Below are 10,564 nucleotides of genomic sequence, written 5' to 3' on the forward strand. Positions count from 1 at the left end.
TGGGATCCCTTCCAGAGGAGGAAGGTGGAGTTTTGAGCTGCACACAGCGTTTCCAAAATAAGAGTCGTGGCAAACAGGGGCTGTATGAAACATCAAATAACTGCAGCGAAATACAGAGTGAGGAGTTTGAATTGGGATTATTCTACCAAAGAAGCAATTTGCTTGTGTTAAAACTGTTGCCTATGTCAAAGGTGAGGAGGCTGAGCCAAGAGCCTGGAGGGAGAGACTCAGGATGGTGAGGTTTGTTGGTTTGTTTTTCTCCTGAGGCTTAAAAGAACCAAAACTTGTTGCCATGTGGGTTTTGTGTTGAGCCATTCATGAATCAGCTGATGGGGACTTTTAAACTGAAATATTGACATGAATCAGACAGCTGGGCTTGGGGGGAGTGACCAGTGAGGTACAAACAGTTTAAACTCTGAAGCTCAGCTGTGCCTTGGTGCTTCCCTCTGTTAAAGAAGGGTTTGGGGGAACTGGAGCTGGTAGCACTGAGGACATATGAGCCGCCAGTGAGTAAACTGTGTTGTGTGGGTGTTGGTGGAGGGTTTGCTCGGGGGGTTACAGCAGGAAAGGAGGTGATTTCTGTTCGGTTCTGGTGTGTTATAGAACCTGCAGGTGTGTCAGGATTCTCACGAGTCTTTATGGGACAGCTTATAAAGAGAAGCTTTGACTTCTGTAATGGAAACATAGGCATTGGTGTGAATGTGAAACAAAGTCAGATTGAGCTGCCTTGGAAGAAATGATGCTTTAAAATCTAAAGGGATAAGGAAGGTCTGGCTTTTATTTCTGTTTAAACTGTTTGGTTTTTTAAAGCCTTTCTATGTGTCTCTGCTGGGAATGGTGGAACCAGATCCACATCAGAGCTCTACTGCTGTTGTTCCTGTTTTTGCCATGTGCTTTGTATCTTTATCTAATGCAACTGAAGACAAATTTAACTCATAGGTGTCATTTGGCTTAAAACTTCAGCTGGCTTAATGTTTTGTGTCTGAAAAAAGGACCCCTTGTTTCTCCTGAGCCTGAAGATCCTGCTGGTGTTTGCAGTGGACCATCTTTCCCCAGGTTTTGACTGAATGTAGTTGAGCAGCAGCACCAAAGCTGCTGTGACTGCAGTGATGGGATGCTCTTCATGAGGGTCTGCTATAGAGCTTTAGATAACTGCATTTAACCCACTACTGTGGATAGCAGCAGTGCTTCCTAAAGGCCACCTGGCTGTGCTCATTGAGCCCCTCAGGGAGGGCAGGAGCTCTAACAAACACAAACCTCTTGCCTTATTCAGAAAGCACTGTTTCCTTCTGATAAGCCTGATTGGGTGCTCCTCATCTCTCCTTGCTGAGTCTGCTTTGGTGTAACTTTCCTATTTTGGGAAAGGCCATCCTATGTTACTGCAAGTTAATAAATCTCAGTGATGTGCATTAGTCCTGCTGCGGTGACTCAGTGCCATCCGTGGTGATGGAGCTCTCAGTGTGTGACCCAATCCCTGTTACCTATGGAAGGACCTGGCAGACCATGAGGAGTAGATGGTCAGTGTAAAGCTATTAAAGCCACGCTGCAGCTCTGAATTGCACTTGTAGAAACAGTAGGTTGTTGTTAAGACTGAAGTGAGTGAGTAGGTCTGTAAGCTTTGCTAACAGTGAAGCACTATGCACAGAATAGGAGAAAACAATCAAGCATTTCATCAGCCTTCTTGCTGTCTCTGGCTGGAATTTGCAGGCTGCTCTGCATTGCATCAGTCCTGCTGGACATTATTTTCCATCTATAATTTGAAACCAGATGGAAAATGAATGCGCTGTATATTGATAGAACTATTTCATAACAAGGAGAAGCCTTTGCAATGTGTCTGTGTGAGCTGAGCCTATAAAGCACTCTTGGATTGCCTGGTTACATCTGTGTCTGTAACAGAAAATGAGCTAAGGATTATTAGCAGGTATGAGATGAGCATGTTGAAGGCTCCAAGCAGGTTTTCTCTCTGCTGCAATGTGGATGAATGCACTTCTATGCTGTTCTCCTATGGTTCAGGCCTATCTGCAGCTGGGCAGCACCAAACCCACCAAGTTCCATTTGGCCTTGAGCATCCATTGTGTTATTGAGCTGAGCCACAGGGACTCAGCACTTGTCTCTCCTGCTCTGTAAGTGAGCCCTGTGTTCCAGAGGTGATGTGAGGCCATGGTGCAGCCCTGTGACCCTGCCTTCCTCCCTTGCTATGTGACATTTCACATGTGGCACTTCACCTTCTGAAAGAGCAGAACTGACCTCGTAAATAAGTCCTGTGCTTCAGAGAGAGGTTGCAAGCGAGGAGCCTGATTTGTACGTGACAACTTAAACTCCAGATGAGCGTCGGATACACGTCACGGTTCTGCATGAAGGGTGCTTAAATAGGGAGTTTTCAGTTACAATTTGTTGATGATGCTGTAATTGCTTCTTGCTGGGGATGCAGAAGGGAACAAAGCAGAGCAGAAAGGAAGCTTGGTCAAGGCTGCAGCAGGCAAACAGGTTTGGCACTGTGCAGTGCTGCAGCAGCACAGTGAGGTTGATCCAGCAGGGCCCTGGCTTGGGGTCTCAGTGCCATAACTACCTCAACCACCCATCCTTACATATGGGCAACGCTTCTCGTTATTTATCTTAATGAAGTGACATTTCCCTTTTGTTCTGCAGAAGAGGAGTCAGTCATCGCTAAGGTATTATTCTGCTTTTGTTTGAGGGAACTCTGGACGCGTTCCAAGGATGTGCTTCCAGAAATTAAAGCGAGGCTAAACTTTTCTGAAAGGCGTGCAATTATATTACAAATCCATCTTGTTCTAAACTGGCAGACTGCAGAATTAGGTCAGGCACACCCTGAATACGCACATTTCCTGCTTGCTCATGTTGCTGAGAGTTGTAAGTGGGAATGGTTTTGTGGTTTTAAAGGAGCGTCACCTACAAATGAGTTGTTGGGAGTCGTATTGAAGTCATCGTGATGCTGTGATGTAGGGTGGTTGCCAGCTGCCCCATTCAGTTGCTTGGTCTGGTTGTAACCCTCTGTTGTTTTTTTAAACCATGGGATGAATTCAGATCATTCTCTTCCATTATTTCTGCTGCTGGGTGATGGTGAAGCAGTGCTGAAGCTGTTGAATGTTACAGGGAAGGGCTCTGCTCCTGAACAATGGAGGGGTGGATGTGTTGGTCAGCATTGGGGCTGCAGTTGCTCCCCAAATTATCCCTCTTGTCCCTGTTTTCTCTAATAAGGCTGCCCTGCAGCGTTTCCTAGGGCTGACAAGAAGAATGAGCTGTTAATATATGTAAAAAGCTTTGAAGGTGGACGGTGTTAATTATTATTTATAGGTGTTCAGGTCTCGCTCCAGGTGGTTCACCTTGATCGTAGGCATGAAAGGAAAGCAGGACATTTGTCAGCTGGTCAGCTTCAAGTGTGGCCTTCTGAAGTCTTCCTGCACTGGTTTCCCTCCTGGGTTGTGTGCATGACTGCAGTATATTCGTCATGTTGAACGATTGGGCTGTTTGTTATACAAGCCAGATCCAGGCATTAAGTTGTCCTTCCTTATTTGCTTTAATTCTTCATTGCTTGAGAGCTTCTTCCCAAACTAACAACCTGCTGTTCTCTATCTCCCAGCTCTTCTCTTAGGAAACGCAACCAACACCTTGCATCACGGAGGCCCAGCATGAATATTAACTGTGCTGGTGGGAAGAGAAATCCAGAGTCCGCTTGCACTGTAGAAAATGGAACTGTAGCATTGCATGAGACAGAAGAAGGTAATGTGGTGCTCGGAGGTCACAGCCCCTCTGCAGGCCTCAGGAACGAGGGTGAGGATGATGTGTTTACCTTGCACTGATCTTTAAGGGAGATTTTGTGGTGCAGGAAGTGTTTCATTTCTGTGCTCCTGCTCTTTAACCACTACATCTGTCTTGCTTTAACAAGCACAGTTAAGCACGGGGGATTTTTTTTTCTTCCTCTGAAAAGCAAATTCTGTCTAAATTTGAAAATGCCTCAGGTCAGGCAGCATTATTCTGCCAGTGATGTATATTGACATCCTTTGTTATTGTCTAGCTCATTTCTCTCATTGCATTAAGAAGTATTACTGCTTAATGATGTTTCTCACTAAGCTCTATCTCCCCTTTGTGTGTCTCTCAGGTTTAGATTCTGACTACAGACACACTGCTTGCCCTGCCAGCCCCCAGTTCAGCAACATGTTACCTGCTTCTGAAGACACACACAGTTGTCATTTCCACCCAGGAGCGCCACGCTTTGTCTTCAAGCATCAATTCTCAGACAGTGGCTCCAGAGAAAGTGACACTTGTGGTAGATGGCACTCGATTTGCAGTGAATCCACAGATTTTCACTGCTCACCCTGATACTATGCTGGGAAGGTGAGTGATTCCCCCATTTTCAGTGTACCTTGAGGGTGAGATGCTTTCTGAAATGGAATAAACATGTAATGTTTGTGCTGTGATCTCATCTGTGCACACACGCAGAGCAGTGTTGACCTCATTCAGATCTGGGCTGTTAGTAAGGACTTGAAGACGTGACAAGATGTAGGGAGACTTAGTAATTCCCTAGATAACATTCTCTCTATGGTCTGCTTCCTTCAAGCAGTGTACACTTCTAGCTAGACATAGTTTGCTTTTGTGTTCTCTGAGTGCTTGCCTTGGTTGTGAGTGCTGCATCTGTTGGCAGCTGATAACCCCATCCCTTACAAAATGGGAAACAGTGATAATGCTTCCTCCCAGTCGTGCTGTTATCTTTTGATACTCTCCCAAGAGAAGTCACTCAGCTCTCTGTAACGTGGATTAGAGCTCAGCCTCTGATGCTACAAGAAACATTCATTTTCTTTATTGCCAGCGCCTGCGTGCCTGTCTGTGACCAAGGAGAGCCTGCTTCTGTTGGGCTGCTGACATTGCGCAGGTTGTTGTGTAAAGCCACATCTCAAGGCACGTGATCTTACCTTGCATAGCTTCAGTGAAAGGGCTTTGTCCACTGGGAGTTTTCTGACTCAGGCTTGACTGGTCTGATTCTTAGAGCTGGGACTTGCTCCATACAATACAGTAGCCATAGCAATGGAATCCAGCTCTAGCAGGACTTGAGACAGCTCTTGTGCTTATTTACTATGGGGAAGATGTATTGGTTTCAGGTTGTTATGTACAGGTGTCAGTGCTGGTTTTCTGCAACCTCAGTGCAGCTATTGCTTTCTAGAAATAATGAATTTAAATATACTTGGACACTTGTATGGTTTTTTTCTGTTCAGAATGTTTGGACCAGGAAGAGAATATAATTTCACCAGGCCAAATGAAAAGGGAGAATATGAAATTGCAGAAGGAATTAGCTCAGCTGTGTTCCGGACTGTGCTGGTAAGATGATGTTTGCAGACTCTGGGGGTTGGTGGGGGGAGCAGTTGTTTTGTCACATGTGCAAAACTGAGTCATCTCCAGGCAGCTCTGTGCCCCTGGGACATGTTCCTTTATTACTGTTTTGTGCTTTGTTTTTATATAAAATAAATATATATATGCATATATTTGATTTTGATGTGAGTCAGTATTTCAGGTATTTGCTCATGTTGCCTTTTACCTTTCCTGTGGGCTTTGTTCTGACTTTGTGCCTGCACATAAACAACTACTGCATGTCTTAGGAAACCCCAGTGCCATGGGAAAGGCTTGACTGGGGCTCACAGTTTATCAGACCCAAGAGGGTATGCAAAGAACTGTAGATTCTCAGGCAGGTGGGTGTTTCTGCTATTCACAGACCTATTTACAGTTCCTGAAATTCAAGTGCTTGTCAGCAAAACAAAAAGCTTAATAGAAAAACGATCAGAGTCCAAACTGTTCTTTATTTTCCCTCCTAATTTGTTCTTCTTGTTTGCAGGATTACTACAAGACTGGAATAATCAACTGTCCTGATGGGATTTCCATCCCAGACCTTCGAGACACCTGTGATTACCTCTGCATCAACTTTGACTTCAACACAATCAAATGTCAAGATTTAAGTAAGTGTTTTGAGCACTGATCCTGATTTGGTGCAGTTCTTATGTGCTTTAAATACGAGGGTACGGACTCCACTAGGACTGACTATTGGTGCAACTGAACGTAGGTTGAGGGGTTTGTCTAAAGATGAATGACCATCTTAAAAGTGTGGATCTGGGATGTATTTTCATATGGTATCTTAGTACATGTATACATGTATTTGCATGTTTAAAAAAGCTCATTGTGTGGTCGTGTCTCTTTAGGTGCTCTTTTACATGAGCTCTCCAATGATGGTGCTCACAAGCAGTTTGACAGCTACCTGGAGGAATTAATTCTGCCTATAATGGTGGATAGTGCCCGGAAAGGGGAGCGTGAATGTCATATTGTGGTGCTGACAGATGAGGACACCGTGGACTGGGATGAAGATCACCCTCCTCCAATGGGCGAGGAGTACTCCCAAAGTAAGGGGACTCCTGGCTCCAGGTTCTGCACACTCCCAGGCATTTAGCTGCTAGGGAAGGACCCATTGTCCAAACAGCAACCTTCCTCCAGGAAGGGAGGCTGGCACATGCTGTTCTGTTTTGTACATTCCTTCTGAATTGGCTGCTGTTAGAGGCAGGATACTTGTCTTGTTACAGCTTTGTTTTGACTTCCTGCAGTGGTAATGGAGAGCATTCATTGCATCTTTTCCATATGTTTACTGCCTCAGCCTATTTCTGGTGTCTGAATACTTCTTGCTTTACACACCCATTGCCCCCCTTCTATCCATACTTGTTATGTGTATGGCCACACTGCCACCAAGGAACCAGAGCTCATCCTCCTTGTGAGAACAGATATGTGAGCAGTTCCTGGAAACCAGACCTGCTTCTTTGGCACTCACACAGCTGAGTATGTCAAAAACAGGGAGGAGGTCTCTCCTTGCGGATTCTCATCACTGTTTATTTCTCCAGTCCTTTACAGTTCCAAGCTGTACAGATTCTTCAAGTACATTGAGAACCGTGATGTTGCAAAAGCTGTGCTAAAGGAGAGGGGCCTGAAGAATATTCGCATTGGCATTGAAGGTAAAATTATTTCCTCAACAAGGAAAATGCTAAATCAAGTAACTCCATAGTGTGTAAAGCCTGTTTTCTACTGAATTTGCATCAGAGGAGGGCTTATGTTGTCTATCTCGTGCTGTTATGCTTTCCTGTGTCCGGAAACCCCAGCACCTGAGCTCTGATAATGCTAATGGATTAATTACCCTGTCCCCACATCCTGACACCAGGAAGGGAAGAGAAAGGAGATGATAAATGAGTACTTAAAAGTTCTGGATGTTTGCCATACCATTGGTTATGCTAAGCATATTATCAGGGTTTGGAAGCAAGGAATACCAGTCACATGTGCCTGCAATGTGGTTAATGCTGTGCAGCCATGGATGGTATGGCTACATATCCTCTTTAGCAGGGAAAAGAAAGCAGCCATGAAAGCCAATAATGGTAAATGTAGAAAGTGAGCACTTGTCTTCTCAATCCTCTGTGCCCCTGTAGTCTCTCCTGCCTGTCCTTTAAGATCCCATTGAAGGTGTGTGGTGCAACTGACTGTCTGTGTTTTCAGGATATCCCACCTGTAAAGAGAAAGTGAAGAGGAGGCCGGGTGGTCGTTCAGAAGTGATCTACAACTACGTTCAGCGGCCCTTCATTCAGATGTCCTGGGAAAAGGAGGAGGGGAAGAGCCGTCATGTTGACTTCCAGTGCGTCCGGAGCAAATCTCTAACAAACCTGGTCACTGTGGGTGATGACGTTTCAGAGGACCATGAGGTTATAATGCATCACCCCCCACAGGTAGATGAACTGGATAGGCTAAATGCGCCCTTCTCCCAAATGGCTGTTAATGATCTACCAGATTAATCGTGGCTCCGGCTTGATGTGGGAACATCTCAGCATACTTTCATCCTAGTAATGGAACACAGACTCCTTGCAAGGTGCTTTACCCTCGTTCATCCTCTTACTATGTTGTCATATTTCAAGCATGTTAATAAAGAGCCACACTCCCTAGCCTAATTGTGCAATCAAAAGCAACATCTCAGACAAAAAGAAAGTGTTGCTTGTTTCCACTACAAAGGCTTCCAGACTGATGGGTGCTGAATATTTTACCTAAACTTCTGAAAGAAGAGCAGAAGTATTTAGAAATGACATGAGAGAGGAAATTGCGGGCCTGTCAAGACAAAGCTCCTATTTACCATTAGACACTTAGGTTTGCTTTTGTGATAACCTGCACCAGGCATCAAAGCGAGACAGGTGATGCTCTTTCATCAGCCAGCAGAAATGTAGCACGGTGGTGGCAGTGGAACACTGAGAGTGGGGAGATGACAGCAGAGCGCTGTGTGAGGGATTGTGTTTATGCTGCCACCTGGCTTTGCATCCAGTGTGTACAACTCACTTACTGTACTGTGCAAGGCCAGCTTGGAAGGGGCAGCCTGATGTGGGCTGGAACTGGATGGGCTCTAAGGTCTTTTCCAACCCAAGTCCTTCTGTGATAATAGGAAGTATGAGACTCTTCCCAGGAGCTCCCTGTATATACTTCTGCATAAGATGAAATGACTGTTTAGAGAGATTGTGCTCATTAAGATGAGCAGATTGTGCTGGAGGAGAAAGCCAGAAAGAAGACTAGTTGATTTTTAGCAGCACAGTCAGTCTGTTCAGTAGCATAGAAGATGTAAGAAGCTTTCTAAAGGTGGCTGTGCATGTTATTTTTCTCCTCATCCTTTCTAAGAAAATAAAAAAGTGCTGGAGCTGAGCAAAATCACTGTTTGCATCAACCTTCATCAGTGAAGATCTCCATAGACTGTCCAAGGAGCTTCCCACTCCCGGGACCTGTTTCAGCTTCTGAAGGCCAGTTACTTCCCTTCCAGTTTGGAACTGGTTGGACTCTGTCACAGTCAGGCTTATAAGAGACATCAATAAGAAATGAAACTCCAGCAGGAAGAAAATGCATGTGCCTGGGAACATTTGCCCTCTGCTGCTCTAAGTACAGTGTTGTGTATTTAAGAGTCTGTTCATTTTGGATTTAGGGCTGTGACTGTAGGTGTAAACACACTCTGGGCTGCTGAATTCACTTGTGTTGGAGTGTAGCTGTCCTGTTCCTGCTGTATGCAGTTCCCTACAGGCTGCTTAACCCACTGATGAACATACAGTGCATTCAGTGCAGCCAGAGCCAAGAAGGCAGGTGAGCAATCACTGCCTTACACAGCCAGCATTTCTGAGGGCCACAGAGAGACCAAAGCAACGCTGTAACTAACTTTAACATTGTGCTGGTACAAAGAAAAGCTGAAACAGACTCAAAAAGCATGAGAGGAAAACAGCTCCTGTAAGTTCAGGTCAGTTCTGCTCTTGTAATTGACTGCTGTTGAAACTTGTGCTGCTTGGTATGTAAGTTACTTATACCATACTTAAAGTAGAGGTAGGTGTTAGTCTGCCCCTAAGAGCTTTAATCCTTTTATCGTCAGGGTTGCATCCAGCAAATTCTCATTCTTTTCTACCTGTCTGCAGCCTGTAAGGTAGGCTTGGTATTGAAGTTTGCTGTTACTGTTTTGCTGCTATGGGTGTATTGTTTTTATTTCCTGTGAATGCCTTTCTGGTTAAGAGTAACACCAACATCTCTGCCAACGCTGTACGTGCTGATGCGTTTCGTTCCCATTGGTATGGATACGGGTTCTGTTAGTGGCAGTGTTTCTTCTTTCTAAGTGCAGCAAATCTCTCTTCTTTTATAAGTGCCTATGGGAAGATTTCCAGGAGTGCTCCAGGCCCTCCTTAAAGGGTTCAGGTCTATCCACCTGGCTTCTGCAAAGTCCTTTCCCCTTTCCCTGTTAGTGGATCAGCAGAGAGAAGTGTCCTTCAGTGTCTGCACAGAGGCAGAGTCAGTCGTGTGCAATCACTTTCCATTATTCTAGATGAGTTTCTATTCTTGTATTAGAGAACAAAGGTTATGGCACATTGATCTTCCAGCAGAGGGCCAGGCCCATTACCTGCCTAAGGACTGAGCAGCTCCCAGAGTCAAGCAATGGTGAGGCTGCCCTTGGCAATGATGGAGCTTGGCTCCAGGCCCTATGGATTTTTGGTGTCTGTATTTATTTTTACAGCAGTGTAAGTATGAAGCAAACCTGTGTTGATGCTGAGTTGGGATTGGGGTTTACACAGGCACGTGGGTCAAGCAGGCCCTCATTTAAGGGCTCAGAACGTCACTGCCTTGTTAACTTTCTGGTGCTGTGTAACCAATGGGACCCTCAGCACAGGATGATGGGCCTGGCTTCCATGTTGTACCTGCCCTATTTTGCAGACACTGAAACAACACTCTACTTTAGTGGCTCTCTCAAGCAGCTGGAGATGCATTTGGGATTTCTGTTTAGTAGAGTGAGTTCTGTTGGAACCCTACATCACGTTGAACAAATACGCATTTGCTTCTTCCCCTTTTTACAGTTGCCCACCATTCAGGGTAGAAGTGCTTGGTCTTATTCTAGGTATACTGAAGTGTTGACTGTGGTGTCCATGAACTACTGCAGCTGTATGGTTTCTTTTATGTATTAAAGCATAAATTATGTGTGGCTGTTTGGGCTCCTTTAAGTGTGGAACCTCAAAGATCATTG

The 10,564-nt window shown here is 45.1% G+C and overlaps 1 protein-coding gene across 1 annotated transcript; it reads left to right on the forward strand.

Annotated features, from left to right (window-relative positions):
* The first annotated feature begins 376 nt into the window (after window positions 1–376).
* On the forward strand, window positions 377–10,520 carry KCTD20 (potassium channel tetramerization domain containing 20). Its single transcript, XM_015884911.2, is given in 9 exon segments — window positions 377–506; window positions 3,602–3,792; window positions 4,121–4,214; window positions 4,216–4,356; window positions 5,232–5,334; window positions 5,846–5,966; window positions 6,207–6,404; window positions 6,894–7,004; window positions 7,537–10,520. Coding segments are annotated over 9 exon segments (1,263 nt in total). The 5' UTR covers window positions 377–495; the 3' UTR covers window positions 7,830–10,520.
* The last annotated feature ends 44 nt before the right edge of the window (window positions 10,521–10,564 follow it).

This window comes from Coturnix japonica, chromosome 26 (genome assembly GCF_001577835.2).
Source record: "Coturnix japonica isolate 7356 chromosome 26, Coturnix japonica 2.1, whole genome shotgun sequence".
Lineage (NCBI taxonomy): Eukaryota > Metazoa > Chordata > Aves > Galliformes > Phasianidae > Coturnix > Coturnix japonica.